We start from the raw sequence: 17,768 nt of genomic DNA, 5'->3' as shown, positions 1-17,768 counted from the left end.
GTCCGCGTGTTGTTGCTTAAGTCTGTGAGGCGATCTGCAGGCCTGGGCCTTCCTGCTTGTCCACGTCCAGCCCTGGTCCCTGCTCAACCCCTGCCTTCCTGGGATGGCTCAGCTCCCCTCCACCCCCAGAGGATCACGCATTCTGGGGCTTCACTCGTGTCTGTAGATACTCGTCGAGAGCTCCCGTGGTGCAGGCCTGCCGTTCCTGTGCCTCTGCCTGCTGTCCTATCAGTCAGTGTCTCCTCAAGGGCCGGGTCCCTTCGCCATCCTTGTTCCACCTCTGTGACTGACCGCCACGCCCAGGTAACGGGTATGGCAGGAGCTGGCTTCTGCCCTCCTCCCTGGGTTTTGAATGCGACTCTGCTACTTGACAGCATCTGTGCAGTGGACCTGGCGTTGGGATCTTGGAGCCTGGCCCTCTGTGCCCCCCTGTCCTGGCCATGCAGGATCCACACTCTCCCGCCACGGGGGGCACCAGGGCGATGGCGTTCGTGTTCTTGGAACTTGAGTTCAGAGTCAGAGCCTGCTTGTTCTTAAGTGCCTCCCTCCACTTCTGCCTGATGCTTGAGAGAAGCCTAGAGGAGGGGCAGCGAGACGCCAGCCCGTGCTTTCTGACCGGCCCTCCTCCCCCTGCAGAGCAGCAGCATCCTCTCGGCTTTAAAGTGCACTTTTCAGATGTTGATATATTGTCCTTTCAGGTTACCTTTCTAGGCTGACCTTTCTATTATATCCACTTAAGTAAAAATCTCACTTGTTTTGTTATGGGAAAATGCCATTTGCAAAGTTATTAGAAAGCCAATCTTGTCACCAGTATTATTGCATTATCCCACCGCGGGTGCAGCTGGAACTGAGTTGTGGCAGAAAAAAATTCCAGAGAGAAAAGCAATTTTAGGAAATATAATGAAATCAAAACAAAAATGCCTTTTATCCCTCTCCAGTTTGAGATGTTTATTAAGATAGGGTGTGTGGGGCATGGAGAGAGGTGCTCGGGCCACCGCCAGCTGAGCCAGGACGGGATGCACGGGTCGGGAGGGGCAGGAGGTGAGGGCGGCCTGCCTCCTTGTTGTCCCTCCAGGAGCAGAGCCGCCAGGCCCTCCGGTCTCTGGCCGCTCTCTGGGCTCCTGCTGCTCTGGCCCTTGGTTTGCCTTCTCCTGGGTTCAGGTAATCTGTCTTTATTCTTGTGGACGTTTTACACTCTTGGAAGAGACTGCAGCCCCTGGCACCCACCCTGTCCGTGCCAGGGCTTTCTGGGCTCCAGAAGCCTCATGGATGTGCTGGGGGTAGGGGGTGTTGTGTGGACCTGGCGGTGCCCTCACAGAGGACGGAGTTTGGGGGAGGCAGGGGCGGGAGGCGCCCGCAGTTGCAGGGCGCCCTGGCCGGTGGGCACGTGTGGCTGCTCCGCGGTGGTCCTAGTGGTGTGTGTGTGATCGGAAACCCGGTGCCGGCCACCCCATAAACGCTTCCTAGATGACATCGCTGAGATCGTGTCCCCTCTAGGTCTTGAGTTAGAGACGGCAGCTCCAGTGAAGGGCCCTCTGAGGTGCTGTTTGAACTGGACCTGTTTTTCTTTGTTAGGAGAGGTGACCCGTGTCCCCACTCCATAATAGCAAATGAAACCTGAGAGCTTAAAAAGCACGTCGCTGGTAATGCCTAGCTTCGGTCACAGGAGCTGACTAACTTAGGCCCGTTGCACAAGACACCGGCCCCTGGCTTATTTGTGCTATTGGGGCTAGAAAACATTCCCTCAGCCCTCTAGAGTCCCCTGGGCCTGCTCCCTGCCTTCCTGGCACAGCACTAGAATCTGCTCCTCCTGCCCGACTGGAAAGTGCTGTGCTTGGTAGGGGTGGGGGCACAGGGAAGGGCCTCCATGCCCCCGGCCTTTGCATATGCCTGTCTGCTGTCCTGGTTCCTTCTGGTGCACTTGTCATGTTTTCTCATCTCTCCTGATGGGCACTTAGCACATAGTAGGCACTTGGTGAGTAGTAGGTGCTTGGGAGATGTCTGTTGATGTTCATTTCACCTGAGGAAACGAGGCCCACAGAGGGTAGCTCAGTGGGTGAGGAGCCGCATTGCTGCCGCTCTGTTCTACCCTGACCCTGGGCTGCCTCCCTCCCTTCCTCCCTCCCTCTCTCCCGGCTCCCCCCGTGGGCTGCCTGCCATTGAGTGGGTGGGTGGGGACATCAGAAGTGCTTGCGGCAAGAAAGCTGATACAGATGTGTCTATTTTTGATGCCGTGACTTAAAATTAGCAACTTGGAAAATAGTGTTAATTGCCTTTTCCCCCAACAATGAAAGTGAAAAAAATTGCAGCTCTCAGCGGCAGAGGCTGGCGGGAAGGTGTGGTGGTGGGAGCAGGTGCTCGGGTGGGGCTGGGCTCTGCCCTGGGGTGGGAGGGGTTGGAGACGCCCCCTCTTCCTCCTTCAGGTCTTCAGAGCTGGGGGTGCTCGCTGTGGGGCTCTCGGTGCCTCGAGCAGATCCTGATTTTCTTTGCCCCTCAGATGCCCGCTGAGCTTGTTTCCAGAAGGCCCACACCTCATCCTCTGGGGACCAGCATGCGGGCCGTGCCTCCCTCCCGTCCTGTCACCTCCCTACACAGGATAGGCCCGGGTGCTGTCACCGCCCCACGCAGGATAGACCGGGGTGCTGTCACCTCCCCACGCAGGATAGGCCCGGGTGCTGTCACCGCCCCACGCAGGATAGACCGGGGTGCTGTCACCTCCCCACGCAGGATAGGCCCGGGTGCTGTCACCTCCCCACGCAGGATAGGCCCGGGTGCTGTCACCTCCCCACGCAGGATAGACCGGGGTGCTGTCACCTCCCCACACAGGATAGGCCCAGGTGCTGTCACCTCCCCACGCAGGATAGGCCCGGGTGCTGTCACCTCCCTACACAGGATAGGCCTGGGTGCTGTCACCTCCCTCACAGGTTAGACTGGGGTGCTGTCACCTCCCCCACAGTATAAACTCAGGCACCATCACCTTGTCCCCGCCGGATGAACCCTAGGTGCATGGCCCTTGGCCACCTTGGCTCTCCCCCGTGTTTCCTCCAGCCTGGCCTGGTTGCGTGCCCTTTGTACCCGGTTTGCCTTGTCCTCGCCAATATGTGCACATCCATTTTAAAAGCACATATGTGACCCATGGTCAGTGATGAATATCAAATAATTAAATGTTGAGTACATTTTTAAAAAATTTTTCTAAAAGAGAAAATTATTTCTAAAAATGAGTACAAGTGTGATTTCCACTGTTTCCTGTGCCCCCCTGAATTATTCTGCACACCCGTGGGTCACGCCTGGGGGTGCTCCCGACAGACTGGGTGGAGGGGCTGGGCCTCAGCTGTCACACAGGCCAGTGGCCACCCGTCTGCACTGCTCACGGGAGGGGAAGCTGACAGCTGAGCCCCAGGGCGTACTCTTGACGTCCCCTGGTGTCTGTCCTGTCCCTGTTCATCTTGCTGTGGCTCTTCCTTCTCTGGGGTTGGCCCTGGGGCAGCGTGGTCACAGCCCTGGTTCACATGTGGCACACGGAGGCTTGGTGCCACTTGGTGTGCTCTTGCCCTTGGCTTCGCTCCTTAGTGTCTCTACGCCAGCATGTTAAACTTGGGTTCCATGGGGTGCTGGTCCTCGAGAGCCTCCTAAGCGAGGGTCTCGGTAGTGGAATTTTTCTGTGAGCCCTGTGTAGTGTCGCTTGCCGCGTTGTCACACCAGTCAGCTTGCTCCTAGCTCTGAGAACTCCTATGGGATGGGGGATCCTGTGGGACAGGGCCGGGGCACCGGTGAGGGGAGTGTGCAGATCCTGGGTGCATCCTGTCTTCATTTATACTTTCGGTATTTTGTTTATGGGCTTTTTTGCAGTAATTTTGAGTTTCTAAAACACTGCATTAAAGTATCGTCTGTCTGTCTCGTTTGCTGACATGTTTGGTGCTTCCTTAAATTTATCCCGAGGTGAATGCCTCCGTCTCCCCACCCGCATCCACCTGAGGCCTGTCGCTCCAGGCCCGCAGCCCCAGGCCCCCGAGGTCTGCTTTGCGGTGGGGAAGCCTGAATGTCTCGCTCGAGAAGGGGCTGCAGGCTCCCAACCCAGGGCTCGGACTTCACTCAGGAGAGACGGAGGCCCGGGAGGGGCAGACCTGGTGGGGCGCATGGGAGGGGCCTCCAGTGCGGGGCCCAGGTGGCCTTCGCCGCCTGCAGGTGGACGCGAGGGCCCTCGAGTGGCCCTGAGTGTGGAGGGCGTCTGGCAGCCTGGGAGGCCCGGGCTCTGTTAGCCGGGAGTGTCCTTGTTTACTCTGTAAAACCCCCTCTCTTCTTTGTAGAGACCTGTTCTCTTTTTAACTCAATTTCGAAGAAATCCACATCTTTGAATAACCTTCATCCTGAAAGCAAAGGAAGTTGGCTGCAGGTGCAAATTGATGGTCAGGCTGAAAGACATGGTTCCCTGCCAGGCACCCTCTGGAGTGCTACTGCTAAAAATAGCCTCAGCATCTTGCTGCTGTGGTTTGGATCGTCTCCAGGCCACTCCTGGGGATTATTTCAGAGATTTTCGAGAGGCTGCTGGGCTCCTCTGGCCATCCCTGGCTCAGGCATGTCTGCCCGTGGCCCGCGGTGGCCTGGCCGGGACGCCTGCTGAGGGCTGCATCAGCATTTTGGAATCATTGGGCAGCTCTGCTTTCAGTGGCCTCTGCCCACACTGAGTCATCCTCGGTTTCCCTGCCCAAAGGAGGAGCCCTGGAGGGAAGGAGTCCTGTGTCCTCGGTCTGGGGGAGGGCCCCCGTGTCCTCGGTCTGGGGGAGGGCCCCCCGTGTCCTCTGGCTGGGGGAGGGCCCCCCATGTCCTCCATCTGGGGGAGGGCCCCCCATGTCCTCCGTCTGGGGGAGGGTCCCCGTGTCCTCGGTCTAGGGGAGGGTCCCTCTGTCCTCTGTCTAGGGGAGGGCCCCCCATGTCCTCCGTCAGGGGGAGGGCCCCCCGTGTCCTCGGTCTGGGGGAGGGTCCCCCATGTCCTCCGTCTGGGGGAGGGCCCCCCGTGTCCTCTGGCTGGGGGAGGGTCCCCGTGTCCTCGGTCTGGGGGAGGGCCCCCCATGTCCTCCGTCTGGGGGAGGGTCCCCGTGTCCTCGGTCTGGGGGAGGGTCCCTCTGTCCTCGGTCTGGGGGAGGGTCCCCCGTGTCCTCCGTCTGGGGGAGGGTCCCTGTGTCCTCCGTCTGGGGGAGGGTCCCCGTGTCCTCGGTCTGGGGGAGGGTCCCTCTGTCCTCGGTCTGGGGGAGGGTCCCCGTGTCCTCGGTCTGGGGGAGGGTCCCCGTGTCCTCCGTCTAGGGGAGGGTCCCTCTGTCCTCGGTCTGGGGGAGGGTCCCCTGTGTCCTCGGTCTGGGGGAGGGTCCCCCGTGTCGTCCGTCTGGGGGAGGGTCCCCCGTGTCCTCGGTCTGGGGGAGGGTCCCCCGTGTCCTCGGTCTGGGGGAGGGTCCCCGTGTCCTCCGTCTGGGGGAGGGTCCCCCATGTCCTCGGTCTGGGGGAGGGTCCCCGTGTCCTCGGTCTGGGGGAGGGTCCCTCTGTCCTCGGTCTGGGGGAGGGTCCCTCTGTCCTCGGTCTGGGGGAGGGTCCCCCGTGTCCTCGGTCTGGGGGAGGGTCCCCCGTGTCCTCGGTCTGGGGGAGGGTCCCCCGTGTCCTCCGTCTGGGGGAGGGTCCCCCGTGTCCTCCGTCTGGGCGAGGGTCCCCCGTGTCCTCGGTCTGGGGGAGGGTCCCCCGTGTCCTCGGTCTGGGGGAGGGTCCCCCGTGTCCTCCGTCTGGGGGAGGGTCCCCATGTCCTCGGTCTGGGGGAGGGTCCCCGTGTCCGTCTGGGGGAGGGTCCCCGTGTCCTCGGTCTGGGGGAGGGTCCCTCTGTCCTCGGTCTGGGGGAGGGTCCCCCGTGTCCTCGGTCTGGGGCAGGGTCCCCCGTGTCCTCCGTCTGGGGGAGGGTCCCCCGTGTCCTCGGTCTGGGGGAGGGTCCCTGTGTCCTCGGTCTGGGGCAGGGTCCCCCATGTCCTCCGTCTGGGGGAGGGTCCCCCATGTCCTCGGTCTGGGGGAGGGTCCCCCGTGTCCTCTGTCTGGGGGAGGGTCCCCCGTGTCCTCGGTCTGGGGGAGGGTCCCCCGTGTCGTCCGTCTGGGCGAGGGTCCCTCTGTCCTCGGTCTGGGGGAGGGTCCCTCTGTCCTCGGTCTGGGGGAGGGTCCCTCTGTCCTCGGTCTGGGGCAGGGTCCCCCATGTCGTCCGTCTGGGGGAGGGTCCCTCTGTCCTCGGTCTGGGGGAGGGTCCCTCTGTCCTCGGTCTGGGGGAGGGTCCCCCGTGTCCTCGGTCTGGGGGAGGGTCCCCCATGTCGTCCGTCTGGGGGAGGGTCCCCCATGTCCTCCGTCTGGGGGAGGGTCCCTGTGTCCTCGGTCTGGGGGAGGGTCCCTGTGTCCTCGGTCTGGGGGAGGGTCCCTGTGTCCTTGGTCTGGGTGAGGGTCCCTGTGTCCTTGGTCTGGGGGAGGGTCCCTGTGTCCTCCGTCTTGGGGAGGGTCCCCCATGTCCTCGGTCTGGGGGAGGGTCCCTGTGTCCTTGGTCTGGGGGAGGGTCCCTGTGTCCTTGGTCTGGGGGAGGGTCCCCCGTGTCCTCCGTCTGGGGGAGGGTCCCTGTGTCCTCTGTCTGGGGGAGGGTCCCTCTCTCCTCGGTCTCGGGGAGGGTCCCCCATGTTCTCCGTCTGGGGGAGGGTCCCCGTGTCCTTGGTCTGGGGCAGGGTCCCCCATGTCCTCCGTCTGGGGGAGGGTCCCTGTGTCCTTGGTCTGGGGGAGGGTCCCCGTGTCCTTGGTCTGGGGCAGGGTCCCCCATGTCCTCCATCTGGGGGAGGGTCCCTGTGCTGATGATCTGTGGGAAGACCCCCGTATCTTCCGTATGGGGGCTGGCCCCAGGGCGGGAAGCCATGGAAGTGCCCTGGGGTGCCTCCAGGTGTTCCGCTGGGGAGCAGGGAGCTTGGAGTGCTGTTCCAGGACACCAGCAGGTATGGCAGCCTTCGGTCTTTGCGGCCCTGTTGGAGTGGCCACTTGTTTCCAGTGAGGAGGCTCATGCCTGCGAGGTCAAGCCACTCACTGGGACCCCAACCAAAGCCAAGACAACAGGGCCCCCGTGGGCCTTCTCCTCAGACCACCCTCAGCCCTGCTGCTCCTTTTCTTCTCCTGGTGTGGGAACTCCCTGCCTCCAGGGCCCGAAGGCGGCCTCTCAGCTTCCCTGGGTTCACTTCCAACGTGGGGCTGGTTCCTGCTCCCCCAGCTCCCCGAGAGCAGCAAGGCCCAAGGCGGCATTTGCATGCTGGGGGCTCCCTGAGGCCCCATGTAACCTGCAGGGGCTGACGTGTCCTCCAAGGGGTGGCGATGTCCCCAACCACCCATGCTGGGGAGAGCCCGCGCCCCCTGTCTGGCCAGGAGTGTGGAGCCGCCGTTCTCCTTCCACAGGCGGCATGTGGCCGACGAGGCCATCTTCTCTCCTCTTCCTCTCTGGAAACTTGTTTTTCCGTTTCATTTCCCAAGGGACGTAGAGGCTTTCTGGACCTGCGAGCACCTCTGGGCCTTCTGCTGCCCTGGGTGGGCTGGCACCCCAAGGTTGGCGTGGGCCTCCCTGTGCGGGAGGGGAGTCAGCGCCTGGCTGGGAGTGGCAGGGAGGTGGCCTGCTTGGGGCCGGCCCTTCCCGTGTCTCTGTCCTGGGGAGGAAGAGCCTGGCCTGAGGCTCCGCACACCCGTCCTGGGCCAGTTCCTGTGCCTCTGCTGTCGTGACTCCTGCCCCCTCGACCTGCGCCCCCTCTCCTGGACAGGGAAGTGAGCGTGCCCCACGCCATCCACCTGGCAGAGCTGACCCAGAGACTCGTTAGAGGAGCAAGTAGTTTGGAAGTCTTAATTGTAAACTAACATTCACACAAATGTGGTAGTTTAACAAACGTTTACCGTCACTTCTGCTATAATGTGACATGTGTGTTCCTAAAAATTATGCTGCTATGCACACTCAGAAACTTCATCAATGACACATAAAAAATAAGATAGGAACCTAATAAAAACGGGAGCACATTTTACTCGTGTTCACTGGTTAAGAAACGTACAAATACTGCAATGGATCCGGCGCTCTCCTGCGGGAAGACTGGAGTTGCGTGTGGACGTGGGGAGGGCTGTGGGGAGGGTCGCAGCTTGCAGGTCCTGGGGGAGAGGAAGGAGGGCTGCCTGAGGGAAGGGGTGACAGTGGGTGTGCCTGGCCGCCGCCCCCACCGCGCACTGCACCCGCGGACGTGGTGGGTGTTGGAGATGTGCATGTCCTGTGCGTTCCTGCACGGCCCGTTCAGCTGAGCGCAGCTTTCCGTGCTGAGTGCGGTCACCAGCTGACTGGGGGCGATTCTGTGGTCACTGAGCATCCCCCGGGCCAGCCCCTCACCATTTATGAACAGTGTCAGAGCAAGTCCGCTCTTCCAAAAGGAGAGCTGCAGCAGAGCTGGCTGGCCAGCGACTCAGCACTTAGTCTGTGCTGGGTCTTATGCGGCGTGCTTGATGTTTATTGTTAATGAAATTTATTTTCTGGTAAATGCGTGTCAAATACCTGGAGTAGGGCCTGAAGCCAGGAGGCCTTCAGTGGATAGTAGTGACTGCTGACATCCATCAAATTACCTTGTTTTCATTAGCATGTTTTAATCCATTTAACAGCCATTTTGACAATGGGCAGGGAGGCAGAGTCTGTAGCTGCGCCCAGGAGGACAGGTGGAACCACTGCCCGTGTCCGGCTGGGCCTCTCCGACTCCGACCTGAGCTCCTCTCCCGTCCATCCCGGTCACTGCCCCCCGTGTCAGGGAGAGGGGCATCTGAGAGTGCGTGCGCGTGTGAGGGCGTGTGTGTGTGCATGCGTGTTTGCACACACGAGTGTACATGTTAGCGTGCATGTGTATGTGTGCATGCATGTGTATATGTGAGTTGTGTGTGTGTGCACGTATGCGTGTGCATGTGTGCTTGTATGAGTGTGTGTGTGAGAGTGTGTTTCCAATCTGGAACCCCAGGTATAGAGTGTGACTGCTTCCCCCTGAGACCCTCAGGGGACATTAGGCCCAGTAGACAGGCCTGGCCCCGCCACTGTAGTAGTTACGAAACAGCAATAAACTGGGATGTGTGTTCACAGACTCGGAGTGTGCTCAGGCTGAAGGGGATTAAATAACGTCCCTCATCCGGGGGAAGACAGTCAAGTGCAGGGAGTGCGCTTTGGAGTCATATTTTCTTGGTTAACTTCACCCATAAAGATCCAGACTGCCCCAGTAAAATGCCAGGGAGGAGGGCAGGAAGTTCCTGCAGGCCAGAGCAGCCCCCAGCGCCGTCTCGGGGTCGGGCGGCGGTGCTCCGCTTCCCTGTGGGTTTGCAGCATCGTTCAAGGTGACGCTGTCCGTGCTCACTGTATGCTGTGGCCGTGGGCCCCTTTCCAGAATTCTGGGTACCTGTTTTTGCCATAGTTCGTCTCTGGCTTTGCACTGTGTCTGCAGAATGGGGGACAACGTAGAAATAGCGTTTGCCTGCAGAACCTGGGGGCCTGGGAAGAAAGCAGGTGAGTGCAGGCTGTCTGCCCAGGAGGGCAGGGCGCAGTAAAAAAAAAGCGTGGCAGGTACCCTGGGGGTCTGCGGTGGAAGGCAGACCCTCTCGCTGACAGCCCACTCCTTTCCTGAGTCTCCGAGTCTCATCTTCTCCATCTGTAAAATGGATGCATGAGGGTCGTGTCAGGTAGCTCCTGTGGCCACGTGTCACTCCCAGCATGTGCCTGGCTTCCCAGGTGATTCAGGTGGCACTGGGCCAGTACCGCCCTGTCGTCTCTGTGCTTGTGGGGTTTGTGAGGGAGTGACAGTGGCTTCCCCAGGGGCCCCTGTCTTCTTTGGCCCAGGATTGAATGTGGGCTTTTGGGTGCTCAGCGGTGCCTGCCCCTTGTCTACCCAAGGCGTTATGACCTTCCTTTTTATGAAGTCAGAGTTTAGTGTGAGGCAGGGCGTAAAGCAGGGGTTTGGTGTCGTTTGTGCTGTGCCAACTGTCCCATAAGGGGACATCAGCTCTGCACCCTCTTCTAGGGGTAGGGGTTTGGCCTGCTTTTGGGACCCTTGGGAGAATGGTGTGCGCTCAACGGCTCTTGTGTCCCTCGTGCTCCCCAGAGCTGAGGGCATGGGGCCCTGGGACAGGCCCTCGCCTGAGGAGCTCCTGGGGCCGTCTGGATGTCTCCCTGGAACCAGCCTCGAAGTGGCGTCTGCCTAAGGAAAGAGCCCTCTAGGTGACGAAGTGGCTCCCACTTTGCTCTCGCCTCTCCTTCCTTTGAAAGATTCTGTTAGACTCTTCACTTGCTCTGGGGCCTGCAACTCCCGCTAAGCGGCGGTCTGTTTTTCTGGGGCTTCCTTGGGGCTCTCTAATAAGCTTTTATAAAGGCTTTATCCACAGCTTTATGAATGGCTCTAAATAAATTAGACCCACTGGTTAGCCTGCGCTCGTGATTTTTTCTTAACCTCCGGTTAAGAAATATTGCTAGTTACAGAAGCATGATTTATTCCTGTCTAAGCCAGCCTCGTTTACCACCTGTAGCCCCGAGAGGAATGGTGCTGTGTAAACGCAAAGCCCTGGGCAGATAATGAGAAGCATGTAGCGGGAGGATGCCGTGGCAGGGGCTGTGCATCTGTCTTCTCTGGGCTTTCCCTCTTGTGTGAAGCCACAGTGGCTGGAGAGCAGTCTGTCCGCATCGTGCGTCGGGAGCTCGGAGCTCTGCTAAGGCTGCCTGCAGCCGTGGCTTGTTGGCCTGCCGAGGAGCAAACAGTGGTGCCCTGGACAGGCCTGGCCTTCACAGAAGCCACATCTGCTCGATGGGGCTGAGCTCCATGCTGGCGAGCAGTGCAGACTGCAAGGGCTAGGGGGTTGGCGACCTTCCGGAGATCCCTGGCTCCTGATCACCCCGCCCTGGGAGACGTTGGTGCAGCAAGGTGCAGTCAGGGCGGCCTGGGTTCAAGTTCTGACTACCAGCCGTGCGGCTTGGGGCACATGACATCCCCACTCAGAGCTTCTGCTTCCTCCGTGAGATCCGGGGAGAACCGGGAATAGGCCCAGCGTGGCGCCTGCCTGTCACGTTCATGCCCACACCCGCCTTCCCCCTGCCTGTCTTCATCGGGATCCCGTACGGGGCTGCAGAAATAATGTATGAGCCCTTCACACAGGAGAGAAATGTCTGCAGGCCCCTTTCCTGGTGTGCCCCATTTCACTGCAGCACACGACTTCCTTTCCCACATCACCTCCCCTCATCCTGACAGAAGCCAGTGCGGTCGAGCAGAAGAAGTAGGTGCCACTTACACCGCCGGCGGGGAGCACAGGAAGGAGAGGCACCAGCTGGAGCAGAGGGAGCAGCGGGCCCACGATGCCGGGTGAGCTGGTGCTGTGCCTCTGCCCCAACCTCCAGGCTCCTCACCCAGGCTGTCTTCACTGCTGAATCCTATTTGTGAATCTTTGTGGGTTATGATCCAGTCTGCATGCCAGTGTCTTCTGGGAGCTAGTGCTTGTGTTTCCAAAGTACACTTTCCAGTGTGTTTACGGGCACTTTCCCCTCCTTCTGGCGTGTGCCCAGATGGCTTCCCTTTGGCATCTCAGCCCCCATGAGATCCCACAGTGCTCTGAGCGATAACTCCTCAGAGCCAGTGCACGTGCCTTATAATCTCCTTGCACCAGGTGTTGCTGTGGGCAGCCTGGCCAGCTTAGTCAGTCTACGGCTCGCTCTCATCATCGGGGAAGGTGGCCATTGGCCTGGTGCTTCCTCGTCAGGTTGTTGGCAGGTGACCTGAGTTACGGGCTTGCAGAAGCACTGCCTTCGAGAGCGCAGCTGCGGTCCTTGCTGTGTGAGCATTGCTACGACGTGTGTTATTTCTGGCCTGTTCCCACTTGCCCTTCCTGCTCGGCCCCTCGCCTCTGGAGCTTTGACATCTCCTCCAGCACTGCTCTCGCACATGTCCTTCCTCCTCTGCCACTCGCTGCCTGACTGTGGCCAGGATTTCCCCGTGGGTCCCATGGCTTCTCAGAGTGACGTGCTGGAAGCCTGGCTCTACCCAGGTCACTTCTCAGCCCCCAAACCACCCCTGCTCCCTGTTGCCTGCAGAATAAGACGTGTGGCATCTTCTAGTGACCAACTCTTCCTTGGTGTCGTTCACTCAGTGGTTGGACAACCGTGGACTCGGCACTGTTTCTGGATGGGTGGGGCGGGTGTGGGAGAGTAGGAAACAAGTCAGATACCCCTGACCGTAGAGCTCCCTGGGGCCTGGCAAGAGGCCTGGGCAGTGCTGGCCCTTCACCTTGGAGAGAGAGGCCGGACCTACGTGTAGGACTGTTTGTGAGGATCAGCTGAGACTAGGAATTGTGCTCAGTAAGCGTGAACCCAGCCAGCACCCCCGCCCCCCGGTTGGCAGTCCCCCAGTGCGTCCACCCAGGCTTGGCTCAGCAAAGCATCCCAAAGTTCCAGATGACAGTCATGGCACAGCTTCTTGTGGGCCCAGTACCCAAATGTCGCTTTCCCCGGCCGGCCCTTTCCAGCCGCCCTCTCAGTGCTGGCCTGGCAGGACTCCCCAGGCCGGCGAGGGCCTCCTGAGGAGGACCTGGGGGAACTGTCAGAGCGGACTGCTGCCGGGTTTGCTGGGGATTGAAGTTAATTAAGGAGCTCTGGCTTGCTTCCGTGTCCTTGTATCTGCGAGCTATTTACATGCTAATGCAGGCCCGGCACTGAGAAGGAGAGAGGTGTCGGCTCCAGGCGTATTATCATGCAAGAAAACAGTGGGAAAATGAGATGAGCACTAGTTTATATATTTATATTGCGTCCCTATGGTAGTGAGAGGTGTGCGAATTCAAACACATTTGAAAGTTAGTGGCAGGGTCGTCTTTTTTTTTTTAATATTTTCTGAAGTGTCTATGTGGCTGACTTGAATTTTCTCCATTAAGGCTGCATCTTACACTGCATAATTGAATGCATTATGTATGGTAATATCTTTGCATAAGCAATATTGTAAATGAAGAGAATGCAGAAAGTAGGGACAAAACTTTTTAAGTGCCGGCCTGTCTTCCTCCGTGAAGGTAGCTTTCAGCTTCAGAGGGTCAGCTGGTGGCTCTGAGTACCACTCTGTGGAGGGAGGAGGGGCACAGTTCACACAGTGGGACTGGTAGTGTTCCCTGGATAAATGTGGGACTGCTGGCGCCAGCGTGGCATGCACTTTAGCTGCAGTGGGCCAGAAGCCGTGGTTTTGCAGTGGTGGGTGTTAGAGGGTGTGTGTGTCTCTCTCTCTTTCTCGATGATGGAGACGAGCCCCAGCAACTTTTCCAGGGGCTTCTTCTCCCCGCGGGCCACCTTGGTGATAGCGGCACATTTGCAACTTGGAAGCATCTCTATTTCGATGGAGTCCTCCCTTCCTCAGATAGAGAGGTTTAGTGACCTGCCACTTGGTTAGATGATTTCAAAGCCCTTCCGCATCTGGTGTAGTCACTCACTTCATGTGTCACCTGTGAGCCAGGAGCAGTGCCAGACACTCTCATCCACCAAGCTGCTTAGGGTAGCATCTACTATAGCGCCCAGCACCTAGGCGGTGCTAATTATTTGCTTAATGAACAATTTTAAAGAACAACTAAGACTTCTGTTTCCAAGAAGATGGAGTAGACGTGTTTTTCCCTTTCCTTTGGCTGGGTACAAGTAAAAACCCTGGACGTTATATGTAACACAAACATTAAAAGACTCAGGAGGCTGGAGGCTGGCGACCTCTGGACCCAAGGAGCAGCATGTGGTGGCTCCCTGGGTTTTGTGGTTGTCTTTGTATCCTGTACTTGGAGCTAAAGAGGATGGCAGCCCAGGAGTGCCACAGGGCTGGGAAGGTGGTGTCCTAGGGAGACAGGACGTTTTAGACAATAACTGGGAGTACAGAAACGGAATAAACGTGTACTGGATGAGCTCAGCAGGGGAATGGAGGGGACAGAGGAAAGAATCAGTGAGTGGAAGTGACTCAATCCGAGGACAGAGAGAACGACAGAGCCTCGGGGACCCGGGGCCCTAACCAAAGAGCTAACAGTGCCCTCTGTGTAGTCCCAGGACAGCAGGGCGGCCTGGTCCCAGGAGCACCCAGAGACAGCGGGAGCAGGTGGGGGCTGGCTCATCTCTACTTGCAATGACAGGTCTGTGCGGGTTTCCTGTTTCCTCCTGCATCAGATTTGAGTAGTCTCTGTCTTTCTAGGGATTTGTTCATTTCACCTGGATGGTTTAATTTTGACGTACGATTGTTAGTAGTATTCCTTTATAACCTTTTCATTTCTGTGAGGTCAGTGACATTGCTCCTGTTTGATTCCTGGTCTTAGTGATCTGAGTCTCTTTTTTTCTGGGTCAGTCTACCTGAAGGTTTATCAATTTTATTGATCTTTTCAAAGAACCCACTTTTGCCTCAGCTGGTTTTCTCTATTGTTTTATATTCTCTATTTATTTCGGCTCTAATCTTTATTTCCTTCCTTCTGCTTGCTCTGGGTCAACTGATGAGAAAGATGCAAAAGCAATTCAATGGAAGAAAGATAACTTTTTCAATAAATTGTGCTGGAGCAGCTGGACATCCATAGGCAAAAAGTGAACCTGCATCTAAACCTCACGCTTTACGCAAAAATTAACTTAAATTAATCGTGAACTTTAATGTCGAACATAAAAGCATAAAACTTGTATTCAAAAATAAGAGGGAAGTCTTCAGGATCTAGGCAAAGAGTTCTTAGACTTGACACCAAGGATATGATTCTCTCTGTAAAAGGACAAATTAATAAATTGGACTTTATAGAAACTAGATGCTTTTGCTCTGTGAAAGAGCCTGTTAAGAGATGAAAAGACAAGGTTCAGACCGAGAGAGGAGCTATCTACAAACCACACATCGGACAAGAGGCCATGCCCTGGAAGAGAGAAAGAACCCTCAGCACTCAGTAGTAAAAACAGTGTGATGAGAAAATGGACAGAGACACGTACAGAGGGCACGCGAGGCGGCGGACGAGTGGGTGGACGGTTCAGCGTCACCGGGCAGTGGGAAGGGCTGTAAAACCGCCGTGAGGGTCCCCGCATGCCCGTCAGCATGCCGGGATAAACAGCGGTGACTCCCGGTGCTGGCGAGGACGCAGTGGGACGGCGTCTCTCATCTGTCACTCCTGCGCGTCCACTAGAAAACAGCTTGACAGTTTGTTCACAAGCTAAACTGCGGTGACCGTACGACCCAGCAGTTGCGCTCTGGGCATTTATCCCAAAGAAATAAAATTCGTGTCCACAGCAAAACCTGTACGAGACTGTTCCTGGCAGCCTGGTGTGCCACAGCCGAAACCAGAGAACTGCAACCCTCCAGTGGCGGGTGGTACACTCGGTGGTCGCGCTGGGCCGGAACTGCGGGACCCACGGCCCTTCCCCGACCAGCTCCTTGAGCCGCTGTGTCTCCTTCTCTCGCACGCTGTGCCCGGGCCTCACTGCCCTCAGGATGCTGGTGCGGGTTGTGGGCTTACCCTCGGTGAGCCCTGGGCCCTGGGGGAGCGGCCGCCGTGTCGCAGGTGAGTCAGGGAAGGCCCCTCACCTCGCTGGGCCTCGGGTTTGGTGTCTGCAAAGGGATGGGCGGGTTGGCTGATGTGTCAATATGCCTTAGGTGTAAGCCTTGACTCCTTTAAAACGTACAGCGCCTCTTTCTTTCCTTTATTATAATCCTATACATGGTGAGAGTTTGGAAACTGCCGGGAAATATAAAGAAGACATTTGCGAAGACCTTGATCCCTCCACCGACAGAGAGCACTAAAATCGTGTGTGTATTTCCTTCATTTCTCCCTCCTTCCCCCCATCCATCCATCCGTCCGTTTATTGAACACTTATTGGCTGATATCCACATGTGCCAGGTGCTGTGGGTGTTCCCATAGCTGTTCTAGGTATTAGAACAACAGACAAGACCTGTTTGTCACTTAACATTTACTGTGACAAATGCCTGTGTCGTTACAGTCTGTGAAAATAAAACCCTCGGTGGCTATATAATGTTCTTTTGTACAGATGTGCCAAAATTAAACTCTTTTCTTTATTGGAAGTTTAGATTGTTTCTAATTTTTCGTTATTTTTGCTAATGTGACCAGCATCCTTGGATGCAGCTCTTGGACTGTATCTCTAACTCATTTCTTAGGATGTCTGTCTGGACCTGGATTCCTGGTTAAAGGGCAAGAACACTTTTTGGACAGTTAGTCAGTGTGGCTGACCCAGCGCTGTCCCCTTCAGCAGGTATGGGGTGCGCCCCTTGCAGCCCCACTCACAGAGTAGCAGCATTTTATTTCTTGCCACTTTGGGTGAGAAATGGCTCTTTCTGGATTTTTCCCTGTGTTGATTGGCAGTTACATTTCTCCGTTGACCATCTGCTTGCTCTGCTCAGCTTTCTGTTAGGTCTGGGGGGCCTTCTCACTGGCTTGTACACAGTAGGTTTTCCCCAGTGCGTCTTTTACCTTTTGTTTTTTTAACAGTGTTTCAGGACACACAGAGGTGTTTTACGTCGGAAAGTGTGCAGTCTTCCCCTTTCTTATTCCTCCCACTGCTTTATGGGTGAGGTCTTTCTTGGCCTTGAGACCCACTGAATTGACCTCTTGTCATCTTTGGTTCTGCAGGAGCAGGGGCCAGGGCTGGGGAGCCGTGGGGCCTGGGTTTGTGGCCTGCTCTCCTGGCTGCTGCGATTTCACCACCGTGTCTCAGTTGTCATCTCTGCGAAGCGAGATGATAACGGCACCTCCCTCTGGGTGGATGCAAGGAGCCCATGAGTGCTGGCCCAGAGGGCTCTTCCAGAGCTGGGGCCTCTCAGGCTGTGGTCTGCACGTTGAGTCCTTCCCGATCACCTGCGTCTCTTCGCAGAGAAGGTGTATAGAAAGACAGAACCTTCCTGGGAGTTAGCCAGCGGTCCCCCCGGCCCTGTGGGGCTTCCTGCCCCCTCCCTCCCTGCCATCTCTTCCTCCCTGCCCTCTGTCCTTCCCCTGCTGATCCGAGATGGACGCTCTTTCCTGCCCCCGCTGTTCCCGAGTGGCTGCTCTGTTACCGTGACCAGTCTCCTGCTCCTACAGCAGCTCACTGTCCTCTGATACCTGGTGTGCGTGACAAACTTCCGTCCGGGACAGCGGTTCAGTGCCACGTCCGCATTGAGGGGAGCGGAGGCTTCTTGATAGCGAGTGTGGCCCTGGCTGCTTCCTTGCGCTGTGACTCGCCAGGTGGTCCATGGAAGAGCCCTGTCCCCTCTGTGAACACTGCAGCTGTACATCACGACGCTGGTCACCACGCTAACACCACACGCACTTGGTCTGAGCCGGAGGTCTCGGTGTTCACTCCCTCTCCTCTCACACGGCGTGTTCCACGGAGAAGGAAGCGAGCGTTTCCGGGAGTCAGCGCCGTGCCCAGGAAGCGTGGCCGGGAAGTGGGGGAGCCGGAGTCCGGCTCAAGTCCAGTGCCCTCTGTGGAAGGAGGACGGCGGGAAGCAGGGCGGGGTAAGCGCAGCAGCTGTGTCTACAGTCAGGGTCCCACGGCCGTTACCTTGGGGCTGCTCCTCACGCCACCAAGGCTCGCTCCGTCGCTGCAAACAGCAGCTGCGCATCCTGCACTGTCACAGTCTGAAGTCGTGGCGGCTCTGTGTGTGCACCCCTGCTTGGCCATCGCCCCTGGGGAGCCCCGTGCTGGAGGTTGTGATGCCGCTTTGCTTTCTCACCTCCTGGAGGAAACGGGGTCATGAGGAGTGTTGTTAGAT

The 17,768-nt window shown here is 57.7% G+C and overlaps 1 protein-coding gene across 17 annotated transcripts in view; it reads left to right on the top strand.

Annotated features, from left to right (window-relative positions):
* Positions 1-17,768, top strand: part of MAD1L1 (mitotic arrest deficient 1 like 1) — a 420,727-nt gene that overhangs the window by 177,357 nt on the left and 225,602 nt on the right. For 7 of the 17 annotated variants that reach the window (XM_070231369.1, XM_070231368.1, XM_070231375.1 and 4 more), the window contains one exon: positions 11,289-11,399. The exons of the other annotated variants lie outside the window; for them this stretch is intronic. In XM_070231369.1, coding sequence (XP_070087470.1) covers positions 11,289-11,399 — 111 coding nt within the window. The remainder of the gene's footprint in view (positions 1-11,288; positions 11,400-17,768) is intronic. 17 annotated transcript variants of the gene reach the window in all.

The sequence above is a fragment of the Equus caballus genome, chromosome 13, assembly GCF_041296265.1.
Source record: "Equus caballus isolate H_3958 breed thoroughbred chromosome 13, TB-T2T, whole genome shotgun sequence".
NCBI classification, from domain to species: Eukaryota; Metazoa; Chordata; class Mammalia; order Perissodactyla; family Equidae; genus Equus; species Equus caballus.
Note: the sequence above shows the minus strand (reverse complement) of the source record. Positions and strands in the feature narration are given on the sequence as shown.